This window comes from Cinclus cinclus, chromosome Z, assembly GCF_963662255.1.
Source record: "Cinclus cinclus chromosome Z, bCinCin1.1, whole genome shotgun sequence".
Lineage (NCBI taxonomy): Eukaryota > Metazoa > Chordata > Aves > Passeriformes > Cinclidae > Cinclus > Cinclus cinclus.
The window spans coordinates 14,302,710-14,319,212 of record NC_085084.1 but is presented as its reverse complement, the minus strand read 5'-3'; the positions used below and the strand labels follow the sequence as shown (position 1 = coordinate 14,319,212).

Sequence of the window (16,503 nt, the reverse complement as noted above, 5' to 3'; positions counted from 1 at the left end):
GCAAGGCAGTGTTTGTGAGGAGAAAGGTAGGATTTTGAAGTTCATTATTGCTCTCTGTAGACCCAGCACACTTTAGGAACTGTATGCTGAATTTGTTAAATGACCTGGTGCAAACTTTCTGTGGGTTGGACTTGCTGTCCGGGAAAAAGATGGGTGTGGGCAGGAGAAATTCTTTCCATTCTGGAACATTTTACACAAGAGCTTGGGCAATTGTTGCTTTTATTTGATGCAGTTAAATAAAGCAAATTAAAAAAAAGGTTAAAACTTCAAAAGCAAAATTATGTGGAGTTGACCATCTCATATGCTTTCTTTTGGCTTTTTTAGTAGGCTGCTGTAGAAATCTGCATTTAAACCAGAGTTCCTAGAAAACTACTATGCTGTGTATGTAAACTTAAAAAATAGAAACAGCTGTTGTTACTTCAGCAACAGTTTGCTGCATTATGACTGTACAGTCATTGTTCATGAAAGTGATGAGTATCAAATCTCTTAGAAATCAAATCAGAAATAAAATTTTGAAATCAAACCTATCTTTTAAAAACATAAGAGCAAAGTCCTACTTTTCTGGCTAGGAACTTGGGAAAGCCTTGTAAAAGCTGTATCATCTGCGATTCTTCCTGCTAAATCTTTCCATAGAAGTTTACAAGGATGGGATTGTTTTTTTCTCTCTGATGTTTGCATATTCAGCAGACTTTCCATTGCAAAGAAAATTACTCCATTAGATCTTCTGCCTGTTTTACTGACTGGGTGTCATGACTGTAATGTACATCAAGATCCTGTTATTGAGCCTTTGAAAGTAACCAGGCATCTGACATGCTTCATTATATGGTTAAATAAGCACAGAAAAATGCTGTCATTTGAGACAGACTGTAGTGTAAAAATCTAGTTTGTGTCTTTAAATATTTTTAGTAACATATTTTCTCAAAACCTTAACATTTTTTGATTGGTCCTGTTCAAGGGTGCATCTTCAGGGGATTAAGAGCCAGACAGAAAGCGATATTGTGGTGATTTTTGTGAAACAACAATTAGGGCTTTCAGTCTGGAGATCGGTGTGATTTTTCAATCCCATTGTGAGGTTGATCATTCCAATTGGGAATCAGTTGCTTCAGTCCTTTTCATGCTATATTAAAGTAAAAATTGGACTGAACGTATCCCTCCTGGATCTAAGTATTGTTTACATGATCTCTTTGCATTTTAGAGTGGCAAAAAAAAGTATTGGGCAAGACCTTGTTTCCATCAGGGGGCGGGCTGTCTTCCTAGATTCCAGTATTTTTTCTTATCAGCTGTAGTTTCTTCCAAAGAATAAGAAGAGTTTTATATGTAAGTTGATTTCTTAACTTGCTAAGCTGATTTAAGTAGCCTAAGGTCTTTAGCTCCTCCAAAGGACCATTGACTACTTTGACTTATATTAAAATTGCAATTTTTTCTTTACTAGATGGGAATAGATGGATCTACATGGCAGTGTCTTCAGTTCAAAAGAGAAAAAAAAACAACTTCTAAAAGCTTTTAAGGCACAGACTTTTTCCCTTACTGTGTAATTTAATTCAGAAAATACATAAAGTTTTAGAGACTTAATGAACCAAATTTAGTGTAGTCTAGTAGCCTTCTGCTCCAGCCAGCCCCAAAGGCACCAAAGCTTTCAAGCTTGGTGTTAAGGGTGGGTGTGAGGATATGTAGAAGAAAGGGATGTGTTAGCAAGCACTTCCTGAAGCCAGCTCTCCCTGAAAAGGGTTATTTTAACAGGCAAAATACACATCTTCTCAGATCTGGAGCTGGGAGACTGAATTTTTTTCATGGTTTGGAATGGTTCTCTGCTCTATGAACCAGTTAGTCAGCAGACATACCAGGACAAGTCAGTGTTGATGACTCAGTGTACCCAGTGTGGAGACTTTTAAGTGTTTCCAGCCCACTGCATACAGCCTTCGTGTGTGCTGTTAAAAAGTGCAGCAGAATTTTGGGTACCATATTGCTTCATCTGCCCTTGTTAACTTATGTCAATAGAAGGGTGCAGGAGTCACTCTGACAGCTTGAGAAAAAATGCAAGTTGCAATTGTGATTGTGAACATGCTGTTTTGATCTTGAATAAATAGCAGGTCATAAAAGTTGGTCCTTAAATCTGACCGAATATTCTGTCCATTTTTTACCCAGTAAATAACATACAAACACAAATTTTAAATCTGTTTCAGCTTTTCTGTCAGAGCTAAATTCCTTCTTGAGGGAAGGAAACAAGTAAGAGTTTTTTGGGGAAGAGGGAGTATGGCTGGCTCTTACCCTGGAGAGAGCTGCCGGCAGGCTGTGTGAGGAATTTGCCACTTTATTGGCTGCTGAATGCAGAAGCAAGCTTTACTGTTTTGCTGTGAGAGAAAGAAAGAGCTGTGTGCAGTTACACTGTCTGGTCCTAAACTTGTATCAACTCAAAAGACTGGTTGCTGCCCTTCCTGCAGGACAGAGGGGGTGTGCCAGCAGCATAACTAACATAACTTTTTTTATAGTTGTGTATGTGATGTATACTCCAATCCTGAAAATAGAATTTTGTCTCTTAACACCAGTTTCAAAATCAGTCTGGTTTACTCAACAACACTATCCCCAGTTATTACTTACATGTATACTTTAAAGTCAAGTCTTCTCTAGAGCTTGCTGAAAAAAGTGTTTTATAAAAATAATCCATTTTGAATAACTTTATTTGATAAACCATTGATTTCTTCTATTTCCTCACTATTTCAGTTAGCAAACAAAATATTCCTCACACCAAAACCAGAAGTTGTTATGAAGCAACCTATTCATTATTTTTGAGTACTTAATGTTACATCACCTCTCATTTTTTTCCTTTTCTGCACAGTGAGTTTTGAGAAAGCTGGGTGGACTTTCTTTTTGAGTGGCAAAAAGCAAAACTTACTTTTCTTTCCTTGAATTGGTAATACTTTATTATTATTATTATTATTATTATTATTATTATTATTATTATTATTGTTATGTGAATTGCAGAAATTGTAGAAAATATATAAGAAAAATCAATGCAAATAAAACTATCCAGATTTACTCATCTTACTTAGAAATTGTCTAGTCAAAGAAATTACATGAAAATATATTTCACAAGGGAATATACTTTTTCCTAACATAATACACAAAAAGTCCAACTCAGTAAGTGATGAGACAAGCAACCTTGTTTACCAGTGAATTTCAAAATCATCAAGCTAAATGGACATAGATCATAGACTAACTAATGAGAAAGACAGACTAATTGGTTTCTAGTAACTTCCTGCATAAGTGCTAATGATAACATAATGCTGTAATCAAATAGTACTACTGCTTATACTGTTCTTATCCAAAACTTCTGAAAGTAGCTAAGGTTGTAGGGGAGAGCAAGCAGCTGTGGAGTATCACCTCACTCCTGAAACATCAAAGTTACCTGCTTCCAATAGTGCTGGCCAGTGAGACCAACTCAACATTGTTAACCTCAACATGTCATAGTGCTAGAGAGGTGATTTTGAGGGTGGAAAATCTTGAATTGCACTGGTACTGAAGATAATGAAAAATGGTTTGTAACTCGATGTATCTCTTCCCAGAACTCTGTCAACATGGCTATGGTATCAGAATTTCTGAAGCAGGCATGGTTCATAGACAATCAGGAGCAGGAATGTATTGTAAGTATTATCAGCTTTTTAGAACCCCATGCTTATTTTCCTGTACTCTTGCAAGTGGTTTAAAGGTGTTTGAACATCTTTCATACAGGCAAATGTAGGAAAAACAATTGTAACTCTAGCAAATTAGAACTGGAACCCAATTTTATTGCAGTGTAATCTAATGTAACCATAATCTAATGTAACCATATAACCTAGGAAATTTGCTACAGGATGAAAATTTGCTCCTATTTGCACCTATCAGTCTAGTTATCAATTCCTAGGCAGAACTAGCTAGCGTGATTAAAGTATAATTCCCAGTGGCCAGTCACTGATTCACTCAGATCAGCTTCTTTAATGTAGTAATCTGATGCTGAGTTGTATGAATGTGTATGAACATGTTCAGATAATGTATGTGAAAAAACCAGGGATTTTTTGGCTGAAGTAATAGGAAGCAATGAGTTGGAACCCAGGAATGTAAAGGAGGAAGTAAAGTCACTAGTGTATATCCTAGCCTTCATATCACATGTCATGCTTATGGTGGAGTGAGCCACAGCATGTAATAAAAACCCTCAGACAAGGAGTGCTGTTAGTCATTAGAAGAGAGGGATATGGTTGTGAGAAGTGAAGAGTTATTGTGCTAGGATGGCATGGAGAATCTTTGTGATGATGAGGTGAAGCTACTGAAATGAAAGCAAGTGTAAAGCAGTGCACTGTGAAATCACACAAATTCCCTAAATAATTTATATTTTGAAAGCAAAATTATATATGAGAAATTTCAGTAAAGAGAATTTTCTGCTCTTAGGCCCCTGTAGATTTTGTAATTTTCACTCCACAGCATTTTGTGCACAAACCTTTGGCTCTACTATCTTATCCCCCTTGCATACCCAGTGTCCTGAGACATTCTTGGCTATGGTGGTTACAGACAGTTTTGTATTGCTGGTAGAAAAGTTTGGCATGGAAACCAGTATACAAAGGTTAGCCTTTGAGATTGAGAAACAGCAGTGAGACACTCCCATTTCTTTGTTGACTTAGCACACAAGACACAGTGATCTCTAGCAAAGTATGAAGAGTCTAATTTAAGTATGCAGTCTGTCTGCTCTCTTACAGCTCCTAGTGAGACAACTGTGTAGGGAGATGAACATTTAATTATCAGATGCTAGAACTGTACAAAATTCAATACAAATTGTATGCAAAACATGTATTCATAAAACCTTGCCCTTTCTCTTGGTATATTTTATTTTAATGGCAAAGGATTAAAAAATTTAAAATACTAGTTTTTGTAACAGGAGAAAGATTATAGGTGATTCTGAGTCATCTAGCTAAACTACTGATGTCTTCTAATAAGAAATCTCTCCATGTATCACAACAATGGGAATTTTCTGTAAATCTTTCATCCAAAAATCTTGGAGTATTTTGTAGTTCAGTGATAGTAGGAGACTGGAGTCAGTTATTGAGTGCTGTATGAGCTATTTAGTACTGTTAGGTCCTACCCATAACTTGATGTGTCATGTTGCTGATACAGGACATGCCAAATGATCTGCTGTACAGCTCCTGGAGATCTTTAGCCACTGACTAGGGAGTGCCTGTCTAGGAGCAGATTCACCAAAATCAACTAGTGGATAATGCTTTGCAAAGATTGTGGCTTATGTCTAAAGTTTCAAAGAAGCTGGGTGAGAGGTCTCCACTGCTTTGTAGGGTTAGGCTTAAACACTTCCCCAAGATCTTGAATGCAAGAAGTGTTTAAAAGTCTAGATATGAATCAGCTGAGGGTACCCTTAATGTGATGCACAGTCGGTTTGCAAAAGATGAACAAAGAAATTAGCACTTTACTGGAAGTGCCTGTAGGATTTAAATGTGGGTTTAGAACCTTTAAAATTTGAGCAATATTTCCTAATTATGACAGTTAATCATTTTCTTATGCAATCCAACTTACACTAAGAAATACGTACTCAGGTTAAGAAATAGGTGTTCAGGTACCTAAACCAATTTATGAAGTACTTCTCTGTTTAATATGAGAACTGTGAAAGGAATAGATCCAATGCATATCCATTACTGAACCCGTTCAATTACCTGTAGCTAGAAAACTGATAAAAGGCAATCCCAAATGCATAGTTTATTTTGGCATTCAAAACTACTTCTGTGCAAGAATATTTTTTGGTATAAGCAATTTTTTTCCCCTTTTAAAATGTAACTTTTTATTTTCCCTCTGCAGAAGAGTGCAAAAGGTATCCATGGAGTACAGTCATACCCAAATTTTGATCCATCGGCGGATGTTGCTGCTTTGGACAAAGCTATTACTGTAAAGGGTAAGCAGAGTAAATATTTAACTTAGTACATTAAGACTCTCCCTTGGAAAATTTTGAGAATAGTGCTGAATAAAATACTGGAGGAAGAGGCAGTGGCAAGCTGGAGAGGTGCCTCTACTTTTAAAAGCTTGGCAATACACTAAATTGTTCCACTTGGTGAAGAATCTCAACTCGTCAATAGCCTGATGTTGTATTATAGTTTCAGACATTAATGCTGTATTAAAGTTCTTGAATATATTGAAGGAAAAGTTGTAAAAATTTTAACTTCTAGGGCAAGAAATACTGCAACATACTATACTGATACCTTTTGGATTGATTTTCATAAAATTCCTGCAGGAGACAGTGATTATACTGACAATATTGTATGCTTCTCATACATTTCTCTCTTTTAATGAAATTCTCATTTGATACTTTGTACTTCAAAAGGTTTTTCAGTTTGACTTACTGAGATTAAAGGAGTATGCCATCTAGTTTGTTTTTCAGTGTGTGTTTCTGTTTGTTTGGGTTTTTTCAGGACTTTTTCAGTTCAGTGGAAGTTCTACACTCATAACACTTTAAGACTCTGTATGAAATTTCTGTGTCCTAAATGGATCTATTTATTTGGTTTCTTAGCTACATCATTAATCTTGTGAGTCCATAGATGATTACAGCTCTTCCTTTGGTTAAATTTGCATTTGTAAAGAAATAAAAATATTACATAAAGCAGATAATAATTTAGAAAAAATTAACAGGCTAAATTAGATATATATTTTGAATATATTGAAATTTCATTCGGTGATTCATAGGTGTGGATGAAGCCACTATCATTGACATCTTGACTAAGAGAACAAATGCTCAGCGACAGCAGATCAAAGCTGCCTATCAGCAGGCTAAAGGAAAGGTAAAGTATATTCAAACCAAGCTTAATTTACACCCAGAATATAAAATTTTCTCCTGGCTCAAATGGTATCTAAGAGTAAAGGTATAATACTGAATAGGATAGGAGAGTTGTAGGACCATTACACTGTTCCCCAAGTATACAAACACTGGTATAGGGAGGGGCTTCTAGTGTTTTTAGAACATTTTTTTGATAGGTGGAAGAATAAATAATATTTTAAACTTTTTTTCACCCCATTTAATTAAATTTAGGTCAAATTAGAATATAGACTTTATCTTCAGATCTTGTGTTTTTGTTTAGGGTGATATTTCATATGTTATTACATATGTTGACTTCAAACTTCATGCAATAAACAATGAGTTCAGATGTAACACAAATAAGCAACTCAGTCATAATTATAAGAATAATATTGCATTATCTTCTCTTGAAGAATGAGCAGCCTATTTTGAGTCTTCTGGTGCTGTAGATGTTTCAATATAGCTGAACTGCAATGTGTGAAAGCACTCCAGAGTACTTACTGGAAAGTTAACACTTTAATTAACATAAAGTATCAAATGTGACAACTTTGAAAGGTGAAGTAGGGCTTCATAATTCTTTCTATTATAGATATAGGAATGATGTAGACTAAGACTGATCAGAAGTCAGACTAATTTTTGGACTGCAGATGAACAGCAGCTACACTTTTACCATTCATTAACTTAGTGTGTTTCTTACTCTTCCTGAAACAGAGTCTAGAAGATGCTTTGAAAAAAGCTCTGAAAGGTCATCTAGAAGATGTTGTTGTGGCTTTGCTCAAAACTCCAGCTCAATTTGACGCTGAAGAATTAAGAGCTTCTATGAAGGTAAGGCAAAATCTTCAGAGATAAGCTTTCCTACAGTGCACCTGTACTTATTAAGGCCTGTGAATAACACTGGAGGTAGATTTCAAGGCTTGTGTATTATCTTTATTTTAACTTCATTTTGTTAACTAAATCTTTACTGGTAACTCAGTTTATGAGAACAAGAATCAGTAGTCCCTAATTTTTGAGTCAAGGAGATTCTTTAGTGAGAATGAACTCTTTCTGCCTTCTGAAAACTGGTTGGTAATGGGAGCTATAGCCTTTACATTCACACTTACATAGGAGAAAGAAAAAAAGGGAAGGCGGTAATTTTTCTTCATATATTTTACATTATTTTATGTTCACTGTTTGATGTCTTTAGCACTTCCTTTGAATACCAGTATATTGAATGTGATAAAAATTTAATTCCAAAAGAGCCGAAATTACATTGTATGGAAGCAGAATATTTTTAATTTTTATTTTTCATTCTGTATTGTGCCTTTAAAGCCAATGATTTTCATCTTATTTCTGTTATGCATTTTACATTTTTGCTATTGAATAACATCTCTAAAACTTCAATTGCTTTGATCAGGGGCTTGGAACTGATGAAGATACCTTAATTGAAATTCTGGCCTCAAGAACCAACCAAGAGATCAGAGAAGCCAACAGATACTACAAGGAAGGTAATTCAGAGCAAGAAAGAAGTATTAAGAACCAAGAAAGAAGTTGTACCATTGTATAACCCTATAGCAGACACGTTGATGTCACAGCCTCACTCAGTATGAGGAGCTGAGAACAATACAGGTGGCAAAGGAAGCTTCACAAAAGTTTGACAGGGCTGCTAGGGAGAGAGGTCATGGTGATTTTTGCTGACCTATGTAGATCCCAATAGTGAAGGAAAAGATACACCATCACTGCTGAAATTGTGGATGTCTCATGGAATGAGTCACACATTTAGATGTTTTCTTGGATGCATGCAAAGCCAAGCTGCATTTCTTCCCCTGTAACTAAACCTTGGCTGACATTTTAAGATAAAAGCATAGACTTGGAAAAAAAGATCTTCCTAAATTAGTGACACAGACATGAAAGCAGTAGGAGCAACCAGTGAACTATAGGGGGGAAATACTTGAAGAAATTACTACAGTATAGTGTGCCATCTCTCTTATATGTAGAATTTAACGTGTTGTCCAATTAAATCCTGTTTTCTGAGATGATGAGGTAACTTTCACCAAGACATTTCTTCTTCGATGCCTGTATTAAAACCTTGATTTTTTGGTAGAGTTTGTGTTTGAATTCAATACTGGTAAGAACAGCCAGAAGTAAGAATGAAAAAGGCTCAGAAAAAGGTTTGTGTATTTTACAAGCAGAAACCTGAGACAATGATGCCCACAAGACCTTAGAGAAGGACATCTTCCAGCATGTTTTAGGTTTAATGGTCCAATTTCACAGCACATCTCAGGTTTTAAAGGCTATGTTATGAATAAACTCCTTTACTAGAAACCAAATGAGATAAAGTAAGAAAATCACATTTCTAGTGGGTATATTTAAGAGGGAAATTAGGAAAATACCAAAAAAAGATCATAGAGTGATTTGATGGGACCTTTAAAAATTATGTAGTCAACTTAGTTAATAACTTCAAAACTTTTTGATTGCAGTGCTGAAGAGAGATCTGACACAAGACATCATCTCTGACACTTCTGGAGACTTTCAAAAGGCTTTGGTTGCTCTATCCAAGGTATGTTATGTTTAAGTATTTTGATTGAAAATATCTGTAATCAAAAATCAATGTTCTCAAGAATATTTTAGAGAGGTGTGCAATAAATAAAGGTTTATGCAGTATTTATTTCTTTGCATTTGTTTTTTTTTGTTTTCCTATCCTAGATCATTAACAAACTATAATAAGATTTTATGTCAAATACTTGCTAAAAACTTTATTTGAAAACAGTATTTCTTTTTTATCAGTACAGCTTTTAAGACATTTTTGTGCTATCTTTAAGCGCTGGAAAAAGTAACATAACACATAATGTCATGTCAATTGACTAGAAAAAGAAGAAATGTTTGAAAGTAGATAATGGGACAAAGACATGGAGTTAAGAAGTGGACAAAGTGTTTTATAAATTTACATTCAAAAGTAGATCACTTCAAACTCTGGACCTTCCCAACAAAAATATCCTTCTAAAATTAATAAATATTTGATTTTTGAATATATGTATATGAACCTTGTACTTGTGTACAGGATGATATTTTGATATATCCATGTGCATGATTTGGATTTCCAGTTTTAACTTTCAAATCAACTTGAGAGGAGTCTATTGAATGATAATAAGGGAGCAGGTCACAGGTTTGAAGCCTGTACTTTCATGTCAAGAAACAAATACTTCCTGTGGATTTTTAGGTAGGAATTAAGTAATAAATTGCTGGTGGCTGTAGAAATATGTTCTCTGATTACAAATGCAACAGTTTTATTCACAAGATGATTGAGATAACTGCATGTATTTACAGTTATGTATTGGTTTATGTATGAGAGTGGTGCTGCAGAACTCTTAAATATTGAGCTTTAGTGAATTGAATGATTGTGAGAACCAGTGAAATTTTATTAATTTCTTTATGTAGGCTGATCGATGTGAAAATCCTCATGTGAATGATGAACTTGCTGACAATGATGCCAGGGTAAGATCATACTTGCTTCTCTGCAGAACTTCTTCTGACTTGAGATTCCACTGGCTGTCTGAATCCTGTGCATTGCAGACCTAACAGAGATTTCAATGTCATACAGCAGTCATTTCTGAGGAGATAGTATTTTGCAAATTTCATGTAAGTTAATTATATGAAGGAAATTAGATTTTCACTCTAATATCTAGCTTCAGAAACATTTCTGCAAGACCTCATCTAGTTAATGAATATCATGCAGACCATTCCAAGTACAAGTCAACAAGTAGAGGAATCAGACCCAGTCTTGCTGCTGTTTATAAAACAGTTCTTGAATTAAGGGACAAGGGTGTGCTCATCTGTGTGCAGAATTAGCTACCATATACTGACCAGTGTGAACTCTGGAGCATGTTAGCTATAGACATTGCTTTTTAGTGACAAACTGTTCAAGAATATTGAGGTCAGTCAATATTCTCACAGTCATTTTCTCAATAATTCTAAAAAAACCCATTTGATCTTTTTCTTATTTCTTCCAACATTAGTGGAACTATCTTTACTAAATCTTGATAAAACTTAGCAGTCATTGCTGAGTTTTCATCTAAAAAATGTTGCTTCACACTTACAATTTAAGTTTAGATTACCTCAAATTGATTTTTTAAAAAAAAACCCAGCCAAGAAAAGGCCATTGAGAAATGCTACTCTAATCCCTTTTACATAAGGAGTTTAGTTTTGTCATCAGCCCTAGATATGAAAGTGAATTAATAATTTTTCTAAGTTCAAATTTGTCTATCTTGATGCAGAGTGTTAAACCTTTGTGCTATGTGGAGGCCTTTCATTATTACTCTTAGAGAGGTTTGAGATGGTGAGGAAAATGGAGGAGATTTATTTGGTTTTTACTTTCCTGGAGGTTAAAGTCACTCCTGGAAAGATGAGGAAATAGTATATTTCCTGTACATTGCGCCAGTTAGTTGCAGAAATAATTTTGTAAGTCTTACTAAATCCTACCAGTCCTGAACTTCTATAGTTTTTTCAGTCTTAAGAAATCCCACCAGTCCTGAGCTTTCATGCAGACTGCTGTCATGACAAATGAAATATAACTTTATTTAAGAATGTAGTATACCCTGGAAAGCTAGATGATAATCGTAAAATGTCTGAAAAATATGTTTTCTAGCTGCATAGTGTTCGCTAGGTACTATTATGACACAAATGAAGTATGAAGTATTATTTGACAGAGCTGGAGTTAGTCTGAGGTAGAGTTTTGATCTGGATTGTGTCAAGGGATAGTGCTCTTTACTAGCAAGCAATGGCCCTCAAAATACAATATTCCTGTTTGAGTTTTACTGTTCCGATATTGACCTTGCCACCTTTTTTTTTTTTTTTTTTTTTTTTTTTTGCTTTATGACAGGCCTTGTATGAAGCAGGAGAGAAAAGGAAAGGAACAGATACTGGTGTGTTTATAACTGTTCTTACTGCAAGAAGCTACCCACATCTTCGAAGGGGTAAGTTTAACAAAGCTTCATGCTTCTCAGGGATGATTTTTGAAGATTGCCTGGTGATGAATTCAGAGAAGACACAGATTATCAAGACATGACTCTAATTGGAAGCATGCTTGCTGGCTAAGGGTGTGGTTGGCAGTCTGGCTGCTCTTTCTAGAGTAGAGATGAGCAATATAATTCAGGCTCTTAACAGAAGTGAAGTCTCAGGTGGGTTGTGATCACAGTGCCGAGCAATAAGGGCTCCTCAGAATGGTCTTGCTTCTCAGCCAGTTTTCCCTAGATGGGGGGGCTATCACACAATGTCACAGGTGTAGTCCCTTGCCCACCTCTACCCCAAGTGATGGGAAATGAACCTTTCCATTCTACCACAGTCCCATTCCATATGCTGATTCCATCAGTCCATGCAGTAACACTGCTCTTTACACTGTGCTGTCTGAAGAAAGTGAGGAAGATGATCCACAAACAGTCCTCTGCTGCAGCAGAACAGGGCAGGGAGAATACTGGTTTTTTCCCATTATTTAGTCTTTCAGAAGTACACCAAATACAGCAAGCATGACATGAACAAGGTACTGGACTTGGAGCTGAAAGGTGATATTGAGAATTGCCTCACTGCCCTTGGTAAGTGGTTCTGAAGATTGAAACCTACTTTATGTTCTGAGTAAACTTAAACTTTTATTTCTGCCATAATTGCTCTGATCAGAAAATGTTCTGTACTTACCTGCTTCATTGAGAAGCTTGCTAAATGATACCTTGGAAAGTCTAATCACTGGTTTAATTGACACCTAAAATCAGTTGAAGCTGATGAATGAGTAGAAATATCTTTCCGAGTATTTAGAAAGGTCTTTTAAGGAGACCAGATTAATTACTAACATAGGAAGACCCTTACAGGAAATCAATATGCCAAAAAAAGCTGTCAGAACAGGTATAGTTTGTATCAAAAATACAATAGTTTTAAAACTTCCTTCAACCAAAGCCACTCTTCTCCAAGTTTCATGTTGCAAGAATACTTATAAAATTGATCATTAAAACCATAAAAAATTCCTTTAGTGGTTTTGTTCAACAAAATATTCATATAAAGTTAGTGACTGTTGTTCTTGAACAATAAGGTAAGGAAGGGACTCCCTCTTACCACTGGATCAGGGATGTTACTGGGATCCAGGCACCCGTCTGTTCTTAGATTTTATATCACAGTGAAACATACTTTGGATAAAAGAATAATTTCCATCAGATGTCTCTTAATATCAAAATTGAACTATAACTTGGTTATATATTGGTTTAAAAAAATATCAGATTATAACCTCCAGCTTTGCTATAGAAGACATAAATGCTTTCCAATTTTTCTTCTTGGGAACTGCAACACCTTCCTTAATTTTGTGGCAGTAAACTAGGGAGAAATGTGTTGTTTTTATAGCAATTATTTCCCCATGACTGAATTTCTTTCTGAATAAACAGAGGAAGGATCTTCTTGTCCTCATACATTGTGAAGAAAGGTAACAAAGAAGTAGATAAATAGGGTATGTGGGTAGGAAAAATGAAAGGGTTTTGAAAGTGTTTTATTGGTAGATTTTATTACATGTATAGCAGAAGTGACCTTGTCTCACTGCTTCATTACAGTAAAATGTGCCACAAGCAAGCCAGCTTTCTTTGCAGAAAAACTCCACTTGGCAATGAAGGTAATTTAAATAAAGGTCTCCTCTTTGTAAACATGAGGTGCTTTATAAACTGAAAGATAAAAATTTGGGTAAAGGTCTCTAGGCCCTTTGTGTGATAGAAAAAGACTGCAGAGGGAAATTCAGAGTGTTTCTCTCACTCCTTCTACTCCTTCCTTTGAAACGTGAGACTTTCTGTTGGAGGAGTTTTCTGTTTGCTATGGTGTGTTCAGGGGGACATCTTCCCATCCACACACATCTTTTACTTGTCACAGTGGCAGGAAGCAGACTAGAGCCCTTCTTATGAAAGTAAAAAGGGAAAAAGAGAGCAATTCTAGATCTTGGCAGGCACCTTGTGGAAGCCTAATCTGTAATGAGACATCCATGATTCTTCTGACAGATTTGGAACCCTTGTTAGTGAGGTAGCTGGAGATCATGAAACAGCCTAGTATTTAGGTATTGTCATAACTCTGTGATGTGGTTAGGAGCAATATGTGAAAAATTGAGTGAAGCATTGTGAAAATGCGTGTCATTGCACTATTAAAAATGTAATGCAAAAAGGCAGTAAAATTTAGCCTGTCCCTAATGTCTAGCAAACACAGCGAAGGAGATGTCTGTTTTTAGGAAACGGATAAAAGAAATGTTTAAAAATATTAAAAAAGTGTGCAAAAACAACAAACAGTGTGGAGGTAGCCTATCAGAAGTGAATTGTGCTCGTAGGGAACATTAAGGCCCATGAGACCTCCCTGTTAAGAGATATACTGAAGGAAAAAGAAAGGGATATATTCATTTATAAAGGAGTCTGATGTATTAACATACAGACCTTGATTAAAAGTATTCCAGTGATTAAAGTAGTAAAATAAAAATAATTATTTTCCTTCTTTTTTCTTCCTCTTTTTACTTTATTTCTTTTAATAGGGTGCTGGGACCCGGCACAAAGACCTCATCAGAATCATGGTTTCACGCCATGAAGTTGATATGAATGAGATCAAAGGCTATTACAAAAGTCTCTATGGCATCTCTCTCCGCCAAGCCATTATGGTAGGTTTTCTCCCATGTGACACATGAAACACAAAACAACCAGATAATTTTTGAAGTCCAGTAAAGATCTCTTAACTTTTCTGTTCCTCAGCCACTGGTTCATCTGCATAGCTCATTGCAGATGAGTGCCTTATGTTTCCTATGGCCCACAGGCCAAGAGAACTAATTTCTTTTCCAAATTAAGGCTTTTGTCAAAAGAGCTATAGAAATAGTAGTGGTACATGTCTCAAGATATCATCTTACAGTATAATCCAAGAGCTGAATGGAGAGTAAAATATCCCCAAATTCTTGTCTTTAAGTAGTACCTTGGCAGGAGAGTGGAGGTGATTGCTGTGACAGCTCTAAGGGGTGCATTTGACACAACTGGATATTGGCTATTAACATTTGGGGTACTCCAGCAAATGAATTTTAAACTTTATTAATATTGAGTTGGCCTATTTTCCCTATGACCACAGTAAATGAGTTAAACTAATAGAAATATTTTGTTAAAAGAGACTGACCACCCAATGTACTTTTCAGAAAATTCAAGTGGTGAGGGCCTAGAAGAAAGCTAATCTGGAAAAGCATCTTTGTGGAGAGTAGTAGACATTACTGAAAAAAAAGATGTCTTGACTGGAGTAGAAACATACTCCCTGCATGTATGAAAATGCCTTTCAGATTTTTACTGATGTCTGCTACTTTTTCAGTTAAGTGCCAAAGGTCACATTTAATCTTCCCTTAAGCATGCGTGTGACCTGTAATCTGGTATGTAATTACACCACCTCATCATGTACCAAAGTAGTGATTGCATCCAAATGTCTTGAGGCATAGCTTGGCTACACTAAACAATTCATTTATGTCTGCAAATTAGATTCAAATTAGAGAAAATAAGAAATGCATGCAATAGTTGCACTACATACTTTATGCATATTTTTGTCAAGCTGAATAAGCAATCCCATGGTAAGTAGAGTATCACTGTACTGTTAGCCTTTGTTTGAGATGGTCCTAAACACAATGTATATGCTGTAGTGTATATATATATTATTATATATATTATATATATAATGTAGTATTACTGAGCATTGGACACCACTGATCAAGAAAGAAAGTTTCACTCTATTTAGAGGAAAAGCTTAAGCTCCTGGATATATAAAAATCTTATGTGCTTCTCTTCTTCACTGATGCTACTAGACCTCCCAGCATTTTTACTAACCTTGTCTACCTATGCTGCACTCGGGAAATGCATGCGTTTATTTCTAGATCATACAAATAACTTCAGTGAGGGTGCATGGTTCCAGCTCAGTCTATGGCTAGCTGTCTTTATCAAGTGATTAATTTATATGGGTGGAGCACTGATATTGGATCAATTTATATTGAATGTTAATTGAAATTTATTTTATTTGAGACCATTATTCTAACCATTGTGGGGTTTTCGTGTTTAAATTTACAGGATGAACTCAAAGGGGATTACGAAACCATCCTGGTGGCTTTATGTGGAAGTGATAACTAAGTTTCATGTTTCTGAAGTGCACTCAAGTTCAGTTGCTTAAAGTTTTTATATTTGCATGTTTATGTAAAACACAAGCTTTACACACAGAGGTTTCTGTGGAATGGCACTTAGTACATATGTATTATGTTTAAAAACTGTAACCCAGAATGTATTTTTTTCAATATTCTTGCTCTGAACAGCATCAATATTTCAGGTTGCCGTTATTTATCCAAAGTGAAAGAATGCCCCCAAGTTTCTATTCACATGATTAAGTATGAAAATGGTAAAGTTTTCATCTATGCTAAGCACATAAACTTTTAAAAATAAAATTCAGCCATGTGTAACTTTGTATATCCTTTGTTATTATTCTGCATTGAATTTCAAGTTGTGTGAGTACAGTGTGTGAGGGAAAAATCAGTAAATATCTTAATCAAAAAGTAATGTAGCAACATCAGGTGTAACTCTGATCTGCATAAGATTTCTTTTTGGCAGAGTGCAAGAAGGTTTCAGCAGCAACATGTCCTTTGTGAGAGCCTAGCCTAAATATTCATCTTCAAAATGGGCATGAGGGACAACTTA

The 16,503-nt window shown here is 35.6% G+C and overlaps 1 protein-coding gene across 1 annotated transcript; it reads left to right on the top strand.

The window, feature by feature from the left end:
• Positions 1 to 4: 4 nt before the first annotated feature.
• Positions 5 to 16,247, top strand: ANXA1 (annexin A1). Its single transcript, XM_062512870.1, has 13 exons — positions 5 to 26; positions 3,564 to 3,641; positions 5,833 to 5,926; positions 6,712 to 6,806; positions 7,532 to 7,645; positions 8,214 to 8,304; positions 9,277 to 9,356; positions 10,235 to 10,291; positions 11,676 to 11,769; positions 12,289 to 12,384; positions 13,381 to 13,439; positions 14,334 to 14,456; positions 15,886 to 16,247. Exons 2-13 carry the CDS (start codon positions 3,576 to 3,578, stop codon positions 15,943 to 15,945), a joined length of 1,029 nt encoding a protein of 342 aa, XP_062368854.1. The 5' UTR covers positions 5 to 26; positions 3,564 to 3,575; the 3' UTR covers positions 15,946 to 16,247.
• Positions 16,248 to 16,503: the final 256 nt, after the last annotated feature.

Bases quoted from the DNA above. Each gene is read 5' to 3' on its own strand.
- ANXA1 (XM_062512870.1), top strand. From the start codon at position 3,576: ATGGCTATGGTATCAGAATTTCTGAAGCAGGCATGGTTCATAGACAAT. The intron at 10,292-11,675 runs GTAAGATCATAC...GCTTTATGACAG, and splicing joins TTGCTGACAATGATGCCAGG to GCCTTGTATGAAGCAGGAGA. The intron at 12,385-13,380 runs GTAAGTGGTTCT...GCTTCATTACAG, and splicing joins GAATTGCCTCACTGCCCTTG to TAAAATGTGCCACAAGCAAG.